The sequence below is a fragment of the Vidua chalybeata genome, chromosome 8 (genome assembly GCF_026979565.1).
Source record: "Vidua chalybeata isolate OUT-0048 chromosome 8, bVidCha1 merged haplotype, whole genome shotgun sequence".
In the NCBI taxonomy this organism is placed as follows: Eukaryota; Metazoa; Chordata; class Aves; order Passeriformes; family Viduidae; genus Vidua; species Vidua chalybeata.
In genome coordinates this window covers 8,133,873-8,147,266 of record NC_071537.1, presented here as the reverse complement: position 1 = coordinate 8,147,266, position 13,394 = coordinate 8,133,873, and the positions used below count along the sequence as shown (strand labels likewise).

Genomic DNA, 13,394 nt, shown 5'->3' with positions numbered 1-13,394 from the left:
CATGGTCTGTTTCACCTTGCTGGCATCTCAGGTCATTTTAAACCTCAATTGACCACAAAACTAACATTTCCATGTGGTTTATGTGATTCTATTTTCTATCTATTCCTAGTGACTTAGCTACAAGAAGCCTTGTGACAATTTTCAAACCTGTTTCTTTCACCTGTCTTGCTATTATCATTTATATCTCATTTCTCTGAGAGCTCTCGTCTTGAAAGCACATCCTATTTTTGTAAGAGAACTTCCTTATAACTCTGCAAAATGAAAAAGAAAAACCAAAATAAATGAGGCAACATAAATCCAGAAATTAAGAATAAAGCTCCAAACTTTATTCATTGACTTGAGTACAACAGTGATGCAGATTACAGTGGCACAGGAGTGCAATATGTGCTGTTTGCAGTATGACAGTGGAAACACTAATTGTACAGAACAGCAACCCAGCTCAACTTCTCATTATGCATACAAGCAGACTTACTGTACAGACAAGACATTGATTCACTTTTACAGAGACTCAGAAAAAGAGACAGATGAATGGAAAACACAAGGACACCTCCCCAAAACGCTGGTTTGTAACATGTGGAGGGAGAAGAAAAGAAAAATAAAATAATAAAAAAATCCTATTGCCAAAATCTACTGATTTAAAGGAAAGTATACCTTTAAAAAATTAGTTCCAGCTTCCAAAGCTTAAAAAAAGCCCCAGCTGTAAGGCCCCCTTACAGGAAGAGTTGTCCACAATGACCAAGCCTCACTGCTTGGACAGGGCTGCTCTGGGAGTGACACCGAGCTCCTGGCTGGGCACACACAGCAGCCAGAGCCTTCCCTGGCTCCAGGGGTGCAGTGCCAGTGAGAGGCTCCTCTGCTGCCAGTGGGTTTGCATCTGGGGGGGAAGTGCATTCTGAAGGTGTTCAGTGACAAAAGCCCAGGCAAGTGTCCAGTGGGACCTGTCAAAGCATCCTAAGGGAGCTAGAGACTCAGCCTGGTAAGGCACCACTGGGATTCCCACAGCTGCTTCTGCTGCTGGAACCCTGCATTTCCTAATGCCCAGGGGCAAGGTCCTGTGGGCCTCAGCTCTGCAAGTCCTGGGAGCAACACTTGGACTAACTGTGGTGATCCTGACACAACAGGTCACTGTTTGCCTTCGGTCATCTCTTTTTTTACCTCAAAAGAAGGACCACAGTGCACATGGAAGTATTACCTCTTCACAAAGACGAGCATTTTTGAGCAACTCATTAGCAGAAATCTATTTTCCTGTTAGAAGCCCTTTGGGCAACAAATAATTTATTTTGCATACAGGCAAACAACATTAATGGCCAATTACATTCCCACTTCCTGCACTGATGCTTACATTAAAATTAATAACACTTCTGCCAAATGTGGGCATCACACAGCTACTGCCAGCAGAGTTGTCTGACTGAAAACTCGGTGTCTTTGCATTGCGATAGATTTTTTTTGTTGCTGTTTCTTATCTTATTAAGCACAAAAAAAAAGGTGTGTGGGAGAAATCAAAAGGCAAAACTCACCAGCCAGAGCAATGCTGCAGCCCACAGTGATAGGAGTGTTCTACACTAAGGGAAAAAGGTGCATTGTGCTACAGTCACAGTGCTCAGGAGCTCTCTCCAGCTCTTCATTTTGCAGCAATGGGGTAAAAATGTACCACATATTGTCTAGACCAGCCTTTGCTAAGCTTCTATCCTGAAGACTATGCTGGACTCTAGTGGGTGTGTTGACAGGGCCACAAGGTTTGACAGGGCACAAAGTAGACTGTTACCTGGGGAGAACTGAATGGGGAAGGGGGCAGTGGAGACAAGCCCTAAGCATCCCTCTGGCATGGAAAGATGAATGGCATTTTGGACAGATGAGTTTAATTTTTGTTTCCTGCAAGTGTTTTATTGCATTGTCATTATCACTGACTGGTGTTCCTCACTGCTGTAGGTAACATTCAGGATGTGGACATCCTCCTTCATAAACACATTCCAGAGGAAAGCAATGAATCATTGAGTGAGAGAAAGGGTGGTTTTCATTTGTCTGCCCTACAAGCCTGTGGTCCAAATATGCCAACCTCTCCTCCTAAGTCAGGAGAAGCCAAGATAAATCATTCCCCAAAGAGTTTAGAGGATGTTCATATTTTTACCATTCTGAGACCTATTTTTCCTGTTGCTTGTTCTAACAGCTTCATACCAGTAATTTCAGTGTGGGTGCCCACATGCTATGAACTCCAAACTTCACTTCCCCACAGTTTGAAACAGGTACTACAGGCTCATGCCAGTGTTTTCCTCTAATCCTGCCAAGCATCACCCTGGCAAGCCCTGGGGAAATCAAGCTTATGCCAACCCTTCTCCTTCCCAGACCTTAACCCTTCTCTGTCCATTGATATTACCCTGCCAGGAGACGCAGGGACTGTGAAAAGGGATTCACTTCAAACCGTGTCTAACTTCAGTGTAGCTAACTTGTACAAAAGAGGTTGCTGCTGAGCTCTCTTGAACAGCAGGACATCTGAACCACGTGGCTGAGAAAGGACTTCCCAACTGCAACAGGAAAAGGGCAGCAAGCACTTCAGTGCCTGGCCCACAGACTTAGGACTAGAGGACTTTGTAAGGAGAGATGACACCTGTCCTGACAGAAGTAAAAGCACTACTGGAGCCACAGAGATGTCTCATCCCACATAAAGCTATTGAGCTCTCCCAGCCTAACCTTTCACAGCACACCACAGTACATCCACAGCACACCACAATCCACATTTAATGAGCTCCAAATGGGGAGGGTGTGTGCCACACGTGCACCTGTGCTCAAGGATCTGCATCTGTACATAATCCCATGTGTACTTAACCCCACGTGTACACATGGGGTCATTCTGCAATGCTTTGACTGGGCCTTGCTCTTACATCACTCCTAAAGCAGAAAAGGAGAAAAAAAGAAGACAAAAGCAATCAGTTTTTAGTCCCCTTGGTAATGACAGTGTTGACAGCATTGATGGGATGGGACTTTATCAGAAACTCAAATGCTCTGCAGGAGATAGAAGAACACAAGCATGTACTTAAGGCATATTCATAGAATCATAGAATGATTTGGGTTGGAAGGGACCTTTAAAAATCATCTAGTCCAACTCCTGACATGTCCCAAGGGAATATCAAAGAGGGGAATTACTAAGAACTGCTACTCAATGGATACCAGGAGAATGATTAATTGCTTACAAAGAAAATTCTCCCTGGGGCTACATTTTGTTTTTATTAGGTGGGAAGACCAGATGAAAGAACAGAAAATATTGCAGTGACAATCACTAAGAGCCCACTGCAGAAATCCTCCCTCCCCCATGGCTGGCTGCAGCGTGGGTTTTGTGGACAGATGATCTCTTGGGTGTGTCTACATGTAGGTGGTTGAGAATTAACTGCAGGCATGAAACTGAAGCTCAGAAAACCCTTCATGTTCTCAGTCAGGAATAAAGCAGTAGTAAGTCTAGTGCAGAGGGCTGTGAATTGACTGACTGCTCCACACCAATGAGATGGGAGCCAGCAGTGGCCCAAAAATCCAGTCAGAGATGAGTTATTTCTGCAACATCTAAGCTGGCTTCTCTTCATTCCTTCCCAAGCTTTAGCTGCAGTTTTAAATTCTCAGTTGATGAGGCAGATCCAAATTACCACCCATACAGGCTAAGAGGCTGAATTCTTTTTTTTTCTTTTTTTTTTTTCTCTCTCTTTTTTTTTTTTTTTTTTTTTTTTTTTTTTTTTTTTTTTTTTTTTTTTTTGCATAGGAGGGAGAGGTAAGAAAACAACCTGGCTTAGTCATTTCTGAAATGACTGGGTAGTCTGTTCATATGTGCTGTGAGAAGTTCAGTAGTAACCTAGAGATGGAGACAGAAAAATGCAGACTGGCAGCTCACATCCTTGAGAGAGCAACTCCTCAGGTCTAAAAAGGGTATGGTCAAGGTGACTTGAACTAACAGACCTGTAATCCCTAATTGTTTTGAGTGTCTGTAGGATGTGGGATGACAAAAATGTGGAGAATTTTAATAATTTAAATGCATTAAAACTCAAATGTTTGTCTCCAAGTTAAGCCACACTTTGCAGGTGACCAAACACTGAATTTCTGAGACCCCAGCATTCATAATGTCTGTGAGCATAAAACACTGCTGCTCTTTCACTGTATGGATTTGTTTTCAGCAGTCACTCAAAAATGCATTTTGAGCCCCTGACACTCCCATTTACTTCTCAGAGCTCCTCTAAAAACCTTTCAGATCTAGGTTCTGAAAAATGAGGTGAAATATGTTACCCTGATCCCTGCTGCAACCTCAGTGCCACCCAGAGAGCTCACTCACAAGTGTGTGTGTGTGTGTCACAGTGTCCCCAGGGACTTCTGTTCAGTGGGGACGGTGCCAGACCCTTGGTGGCACGTTCTCCAGCCTGTCCCACAGACCCACATTCCCTTAGGGACATGGAGCAGGTGCTGAGCCCTGGTCTCTGTCTCTCCCCTACTGAATCTTCATATCAGATTTTATCACAGGAACCACAGTGATCTGTCACAACAGGACCTCCTAAACCAGCAAAGAAGAGGCAGGGTTTGGGCTGTCCTGCACAGTTCATGGTGAAATGTCATTTGGTGATACAGAGAACTCAACACAGTGATACTGAATCTCAGAACTACATGGGACTGTTTCCTCTTCCTGACTTCCAGATTTTAACACCAATGTCTCATAGAACAGAAAATACAAAGGTTCTGATGTCTCCAGTGCCTGAAGTTTCTGCATTAAAAAGGAAACCTTGATATTCTTTGACAGACACAGAACCTAAATGACCCTCTCCTATCAGGAGACAGGCTCATTAGTGCAGTTATGCATTGGCAGTTAAGCACCAAGGAAGAGAAAAAGCAGCCACACTGCATCCATTCCATTACTTTGGTGCTCATGTCCTCCTCTGCATAGGACTTGCCCAGAAGCAGTTAAGGTATATACAGGCAGTTTTTCAAGCTGCAGCATATTGGAAGAAGACTGAAAGCAATAAAGAGTTCAATGCAGCTCAGAAACTGTCTTGCATGATTACTCTGTCTTCAAAAACCAAGTCAGGCACAAAGGGAAATAAAAATAACCAAGGCTGGAGCTTTGATGCTTCAAGAGAGGAAAAAAAAAAAAAATCTGTGCCCTCTTTTCCAAGCACAAGTGAAAACCTACATTAACCAAAATGAGTGCTTGGCCCCATGCACTGTGCCATACTGACAACAGCTACTGCAGTTTAATCAAAAAGCCTCTACTGGCAGAGCTTGGCACCTTGATGGTACCTTTTAATTCATAAACATTTCCTCCCTAAGAGGGATGAATTTGCATGTTAGCTTGCAGAGAACCATTTTCCCTGCTGTTGTAAAATCCCACAACTCCACTGCAGCCTGATAAGCTGTACTAGTATTTACTACCAGGGAGTTTGTCCTGAAATCTCTGGGTGCAAACCAGGGCACACTTAAAATAGCATTTTTTCACTCTGCCACTCCCACCCCCATGCACCCAACCTCCTGGAGTACATTACAAGAAAACTGACTCTTCTCCATCATTCCCATTACTTAAGTGATCTTAAATTATTCCAAGGACTGGTTAAGCTCCAGCCTTATTAATTCAAGCAGAAAGTGTGGAAGAGCGAAGACTGACAACACACACAGACAGCAATTCACTCTTATATCCTAGCAAATATTTACAAGGAGTCCATTTTCCAGAAATCCAAGTGGTGTGTCCTGCAGGTGAGCAGAGTGCCCACCACCACAGGCTGTGTTACACGAAGAAGACACCGTGTCAGAAGAGTGCCAAGTGAGAAACTGTTGGGTGAAAGACTTGCTGTGACCATGTGGATAAGTTACAAGGGGCTTCTCCTTCACTACAGACCTACCTATGTCCCTCTGCATATATACACCCATATATACACACATACACACACACAGAGATAGATGGAGAGATATAAATACATGTGTGCACACAGGCAAACACTCATACACATATATATATATATATTTATATATGTATATATTCTCTTCCAGTTCTTGGAGTGGTTACAACTACTTTAGTCTACAAGGCGTCCTAAGGGCACTTCCTGGCTCTAGCAATAAAGTCCATCGTATTGTGGAGAGAAGTAAAGGGAATAACATTGAGGGAGAAGAACAGAACAGTTTTCTATCTTGTACAGCATCAGGTAACAGATTGACACCTCTGAAAACTATCATTGCTGTTTCTGAGCACAGGTATTTTCTCCCTGCATTCCAGGAGGGCAATTGTTGATCTTGTTCAACTGCAGAGGTGCCACTATGTTGATTTTCCCTTTCTGGTGGGTAAGTAGTTGCTTCCAAACAGTTTGGACTGTGTGATACAATATTCTATGCATCATTTGTGGTTGGTGTGTTTAAAGGGAGATTAAAAGAGTTTTGCTTTTTTCTTCATGTCGTTGCGTCTCCAGAGAGGTAACTTGTCAAACTCCTGTATCGTCATGCCAAATATTTCTTGAAAAACTTCAGGTGCTAAGTGACGCTTTAAAAAAATAAAAAACAGGAGGGGGAAAAAAAAAGGAGAAAAGGCAATGGTCAGTCAAAACCAAAGAGACACAACAGGAGGTTGGAGTGCCTTAGGGATTTTATGTCACTGTGTAAGAGCCATTGCTAGAAAAATTAATGCTTTGGCAATACACATATCCAAGTCCTCATGGACTTCATGCCCAAGGAACCACTCAGGGAATATTTCATTTGCTGAATAAGCAAGAGACAGAGAAATGATTGGTCTGAAGCCATCCAACAAGCAGTGACAGACCAGAGAACAGGACCAGCTCCTGCATGCCCCTGTCCCAGGCTTTAGCAAGTCACCTCTGCTTTTGGAAATCCGAACAGCCACTGGGATTTTAGGAGTGCCCTGCAGAGGGGCTGCAGCTTGACGTGCTCCAAGTTCTGAGAAGGAAGATGTCTGGCCAGGCTAACTGTGCCAGCACACCTCTCTGCTGCTAATGAAACACTTTTTGGTGCTGTCCTGTGCACAAGTTACTTCTTATTCAGCCGCTTTACAGTGCACTGGATGGGGAAAGCATTTCCCCATGGCACTAATGAATTCTGGCAACACTGAATTCTGATTAGTGACCACATATCTAATAATAAAAATGGGCATAAACCCAAATTGTTACCCAAACTAACCACATTTTTGTGGCTCCTTCCATTCATCTCCACAGAAGATTAACTGACTACAAACGACTTAAGCATCCCCAGCATTCCACTGGGCTGCTTAAGTCTTCCTAATCACAAAGTTGTAAACTATATTTGCTTGTTGGCAGAGATTTAGATCCTCGTGTTTTTGGATATCAGCCAGTCTTCTAACTAAGTCACAGGACTCATGATGAGTTAAAGAAAGTTAGACTTTTGGTCCTCAAGGATGGCTGACACTGACTCTTAGCTAAGAGATGGTCCAAGAACAAAGTATTGCTCCATTCCAGTCTGGATCTTATGAAACTTGTGCAATTTTGGGCTTTTAGCAAATCCACAAGTATATAATGAAAGGCCTGAAAACAGAAGGGGATTGTGAGAAGCTCAGTCTATGAGCAGGGAGACAAAGATGTGAGAGATTGTTTGAGGAGATGCAGCTGCTTCCTCCCAATGTCTGATTCCTCTTTCCCTTTCCCTGATTAGTGCTGAGAGATCTTCCCACATTTCTCAGGACTCACATTTCAGTGTTTCAGCTTTCACAAACAACAAACAACTTTAGCAGGAAAGAGCATTTAGGAACTTGCTTCTCTTACCTCCAGCCTGGTTCTGTCTACATCTTTTAGTATTTTATTTCGCCCTCTGTTGGTCACCATGAGTATTTCATATGGAAAAATCTGTTAACAACGTATAAAAAGGGGGGAAAAGAGATATTTATATTTATAGTCTAAAGCAGACAGAACAAAATGTGTGTCATTTTCATAAACACACAAATATTTGTTTTCTTTCTCAAAGCAAATATCAGTTTAGTGGTTTTTTTTTCTTATTCTTTTTTTTTCCCTAAAGTTGTGTGGAAAACAAGCTGATCTGAACAGATCCAGAACTTGTTTAGCATTGAACTACCTCACACTGTAAAACCACAATTTATATGCTGTATAGAACACATCAGCTGGCTTTGGTCAGGCCGAGTCCTTTCCAGACAATGTATTTCCTCATCCATCAATGTATAAATTTATTGAAGTAATTGCATTTGTCATTCATTGGTCTAACTAATGGTTGCCAGAGTGTGGACAGCCCTAAGGACTGACAGTGAGTGGGCCTTAAAATAATGGAATTACATAAAAACAGCAGCATCTCTGAATAAGCAAAATATTAATTAGTGGAGGCCACTGCATTCAGTAGAATTTATCACATGGTTTTCCTTGCCTTTTTTGATAGTTAAAGAATTCAAACAACTAACAGAAGCAGTGCTGCTTGGAAAGGATTTCAGAAAATATTAAAATCAGTTTCTGGAATCATCCCTGACAAATAAAACTGTGTTCTATTTATTTTTTCCCCTTGGATAGACACTTCCATGCCTGGAATGACTTAGGAGAGCTCATGTTCTGTCTGCCAGAGCATCTCTAAGAGCCCTTCCCACTGCCTGTGTCTGCAGGAACATGTCCCAGACCCCTCATCCAACCCCTACTCAAGTCAATGAAGTTTTTCTGGAAACTTCAGTAGCAACTGGCTTAGCCTTTACTTTCATTTATGGGTCTTATCTTAGTTGCCCACTGGGAACATGAGTGAGACTACCAAAACTATCCTGGAGAGAGCTGAGCTATTATTAAATGCTGTTAATTACATTATTTCAACATCTGAAGAAGTTTGACTTAATCAACTTTTGTGCAGTACTCAGCAATTAAGTTCACTCCATTGTTAACAATTATCCCAATGAACTTTTCAAAAACATAACAAATAACATTCAGGCATCAATGAACACACGACTGATTTTATTGTAGAGTAATAATTATTTAAATAATGTGTGCTTACATACCAATCGTGAGATATGTTTCTTATGAGATTCTGACATTGTCACAATTGTACAATTAAGTCTATACTTGGAATTACATTTTTTATGTTTGGTACTGGAAAAGGCTACTATAAACAGCATTATAGGAAACTAAAATGTAACTTTTCATATTTAAACAGGCAGAATTTAAGTCAAGATCTATGGTCGTAAGTACATTTTATATTTAAATATTCACAAAAAGGCTTGTCTCAATCTGGGCTAGCAAGATGCACAAATTCTGTCCTTTCTGGTGAACCATTTGGTAATATCTGCTCATTATTAGGATTGTTAATCTTTACTTTTCATGTGTTTCATGCTGACTCTGAATCGGCTTATTTTATTTTAGCAGGCGTAGGTTAGTGTTGGACAATTGACATGAATAAAACCAGTGCCAATTCACACATCCTGAGGGTCTGGCATCACCTTTATAAATAGCAACAGAAAGTGATCTATCATCTTAGGAAATTTCCCATATATTTTATAATTAAAATAACCATTAACAAATAATCACTAAATGTTGTCATTAATAATACTGACAGAATTTGTCACCCAGAATAGCATCCCTAATCACTGGGTACATCAACAGCAGTGGTGATTGTACGAATTACTATTGCACTGAAAGAGAAATTATTTGGAATAAAAAGTAGCATCTTCGGAGTCCCCATAGTCTTAGTTATATAATATATAAAACCACTTGTAACTGCACAGTGCACTGGGGTCTCAGCTTATAAAGCCAGGGTTATTGCCTTGTACAGTTTGCCTGGAGGTGTCTTGGAAGCACAAGAAGTAATCTGGTTTGCAAAGTGAGCTCCTCACTTAACTGCAGAGATTCTGATTCTTGCAACATTGGCAAAATCATGATTTCATGGAAGGTTCACCAGCAATAAAGTTGTAAGATTTAAAACACAGCCTGGTTGAATTCCCTCTATATGTTATATTCATTTTTTACTCTGGCATCTCTAGACATAGCTGTAAAAGCATTTAAATTTGTATCTTAAATTATAATTAGCAGACTTGGTCTCTTTTTCCAATAGATCTCCTGAAGAGTTTCTCATATAGGGAATTCAACACTATGGACAGGTCTCAGGTTAACAGTACTGAGAGCAGAGGAACAGATCCAGACAGACACATTACTTCCAGTCAAAGATTTCCCATAATCTTTGGAATTAAGACAGCCTCAACAGTGTGTTGTGAGCCACAGTATTCTGCAGCACTTTCCAAACTGGACAGATCTGAGACCTTCCCAGTGAGTTTGGCCTGGTGCTTTGGCTGGTGAAAGCCTGGCAGAGAACCAGCTATGGAGCACCTTCCACATCTGTCACTTTGTCCCTAACCCAGGGATCACACCTGGGCTGCCCTCAGCCTGCCTGAGCACTAACACCTGCAGAACACAGTCCAGAACAAAGGGAGAGGTTTGGCACATCAGGAGCAGGGACTGAGGTGAGGTAAAAGAAAAGGGAACTGAGACATTTCCCATATTTTATCTGCATTTCACAGTAAAACCTTCAATGTCTTGAAGGAAAAGTGAATAACATCTGCACTTGCCTTTGGCTCCAACATGTTAGGCATAGATACTCCTCTGTCCATTCTCATTCCAGGGACATGACCATCCGGGAGGGACTGCATCGGATACAGGCACACATCAGACACAAAGGTTACACACACAGAGGGTAAAGGCACTCAAGCAGTGGTGAAGACAAAGGTGAACTTGCCCTGAGACTTCCTTCAAGTCTTAATTCTTGGTCTTATTATTTCAGTCATTGCCATGGTTACTGTTCACCACTCCTCTGAGGCAGGCAGAGGGATCCTTCAGTCCCCTCAGCCTCCACAGCTCCTGTCCCTGCTCAGGCTGGTGACAGCCCCCCCAAGCTGACCAGCACCACTTTCCAGGGGACCTGGGCACCCCAAGAGAGTGGTGGTCCCTCTCCCACCCCAGTGACAATGTGAAGTTCTTCTCTAGTTCTTCCCTAGCATTAATTCATTAATTCAGATCCCACCCAACAGCACAGAAAGCACTCTTACATCTCTGGGCTTTCCCTCTTGTAATTTACTGTATCAGCTGAGGGATTTCTTTTTTTTTTTTTTTGTCTCTGCAATGGGCAATTTTTACTTTGAACACAAATGTGCTGTTTTGACACAGGGACTACATCTAAGGAAATAACATTTGGAGCACAATACATGGACAGCTCTGCTCCCCTCCCATCATCTCATTCTCTTTCCAATCATCATGATTTTGATATACCATTAACAAAATTATCCAAGTAATTAAACAATTTCTTAAATTGCCATTTCATATTGTGATTGTGCTGAGGAGCCAGGCAGACTCAAACCATTCTGAAAAAAAAACCTGCAGGCAGTAATTGAAGTAAAAAGGTTTCTATTTGCAAGCACACTTCTTTCCGGCTCATCTGGGATGGCAGCATTGTAGGAAACTACTGATCAGCCACCTTGTCTGGAGAGCAAATTCCAGGGTAAAACTGAGCAAAATTGAGCAGTTCAAAGCTCCTGGTATGAGAGAAAATTTCCTCCAGAAGAGACTTTCTATGTGTCTCTGGGGTCAGTACTAGAGAGGCTGGAAATAAATCCACCCTCAGGTGTCCAGAGAAGGCTATTACAGATAACTCATACAGGAACAGACAGTGGATTTTACAGAGCAAGTCACAGAACAGGTGTGAGCTGTCTCAACTCAGCTCTGGGGAGGTAACAAGGAGGAATCCGAGGCTGTGCCTGTTTTTTGTTGATAAGGATCTACATTGGTGATTATGCTCAAACATGCAGGAAAATCAAAGCTATTGTCTTAAGAAACCCTTCCCTGTAGCAGAAATTTCAGAGTTGAACAAGTAGCTGCTTTAGGTTCTGCTGTCAGTTGATTGATGAAAACCCGTACTCTACCTGGAAATCTGAAAAGCAAAAGAGAAATCCCATCAGCTTTAGAGTGTGCAAGGACAGGAATCAGTCACAATCTACCAGAGAATCCTTCTCTGTTTTCTGGTCTACCTGATTTTTCCAAAATCCCATCTGATTCTCTAAAGCCAGCAACATTTCTAATTTTGGACTTTGTAGAATCAAACACTCCAAGTATTGCAGTTCTTTTCATTAACTCTCCAAGTTTTGTAAATTTCATAAATAATATTGTCAATTTTTATTTGGCACTAACTGGTACCACATCCAGCTCAAAGTCATAATGAAGATCATGAGCAGCAATGGGGATTAGAGGGAATTATCTCCCTTTCTTCACTGTGGCACATTGTTTCAGGCTGCACAGTGGATGGTAATTTTCAGAGAAAGAAAACACAAAACTCACAGAACTCAGTTCATATTCCTGATAATGCACACATAATTTGCTTTCCATTTGACCCAATGCTAAAGTATAGACAAGGATCAGTTCCACATAATAGATTTAGCAAAATAAACCCAACATCTTTAACAGGTATTTGAAGTGCTTTGAGTTAATTGAGTTTGCCAGAGAAAATGAAAAATTACTGAGCAAATACAAAGTAATCACATCCAGAGCCTTAATATAAAACAGCAGTAATGATCAAACATCATAGCATTTTTACATTTATTACTAATAGACTGTAAAAGGCTCCTCATCCTTACCTCTAACAGCACCACTCACATCCCCGTAACTGTTGTACTGACCAAAATCTGTAGAGACCGGCTGTAACAGGAAAAGAGGGACAGAACATAAATTCACACTTCAAGACTTTACAAGCAGGTTGGTACTTGGGGAGAAATAAATTGCTTTAATTGTTTTTATTTCTCCCTCAAATTTACAACATTTCTTCCTTTGCTTTCTTGCTTTTTTAACAAAGTAGTTTGTGAGAGGAGAAAATAGGATTGGTCTGACTTCAGGTGGTTTTATAAGAAACACTTATCATACTGAAAATCCAATACAATTGATATGGAAATAAATAACATGGATAATTAAAGCCACCTTTCACTTCTCAAAATCACCATCTTCTTACCCTGTGAAGTCCATTTTTTCCATACCCAGGGAGAGAAGAGGTTTTGGAGGCTGAAGCATGTGCTGTTGAATGAGGAAGGGAAAATATTTTACTGGAAAAATCCCATGGAAACTAAAAAAACTACAGCACATGAGGAATCACCTAGTACAAAATACACAGTTAAAAGAGCAAAGCATACACACAGCTGAGACACACTGACTTTAAGAAACTCAGTCCCAAACTCAACACAGACTTCCACACATTCTGTAAGTTACAAACAGCTTTATCATGCCATGGTGGCAGGCCATTAATAAGGGACAGTGATTTTTCCAGGTTCAAAATCAAGGTGGTCTCCCCTGGATTGAAAATAGTGCTCATGGATCATCCATGGCATCTGCTTTGGCATCACCCCCGATTCCAAAAGGGAATTGATGATGGCAGTGATTATTCCTGCAAAGAGGGATGGACAC

The 13,394-nt window shown here is 41.4% G+C and overlaps 1 protein-coding gene across 3 annotated transcripts in view; it reads right to left on the bottom strand.

Moving 5' to 3' along the window:
- Window positions 1–304: 304 nt before the first annotated feature.
- The window catches only part of ABLIM1 (actin binding LIM protein 1), a 144,781-nt gene continuing 131,691 nt past the window's right edge, over window positions 305–13,394 (bottom strand). For 2 of the 3 annotated variants that reach the window (XM_053949254.1, XM_053949255.1), the window contains 3 exons: window positions 12,946–13,007; window positions 12,578–12,638; window positions 8,902–11,877 (listed from right to left, as the gene is read on the bottom strand). In XM_053949254.1, the coding sequence (XP_053805229.1) occupies window positions 11,840–11,877; window positions 12,578–12,638; window positions 12,946–13,007 (161 nt within the window). In that variant the 3' untranslated portion in view covers window positions 8,902–11,839. Of the gene's footprint in view, window positions 6,494–7,742; window positions 7,824–8,901; window positions 11,878–12,577; window positions 12,639–12,945; window positions 13,008–13,394 lie in introns of those variants that run through there. The other variant, XM_053949256.1, reaches the window with a different exon arrangement.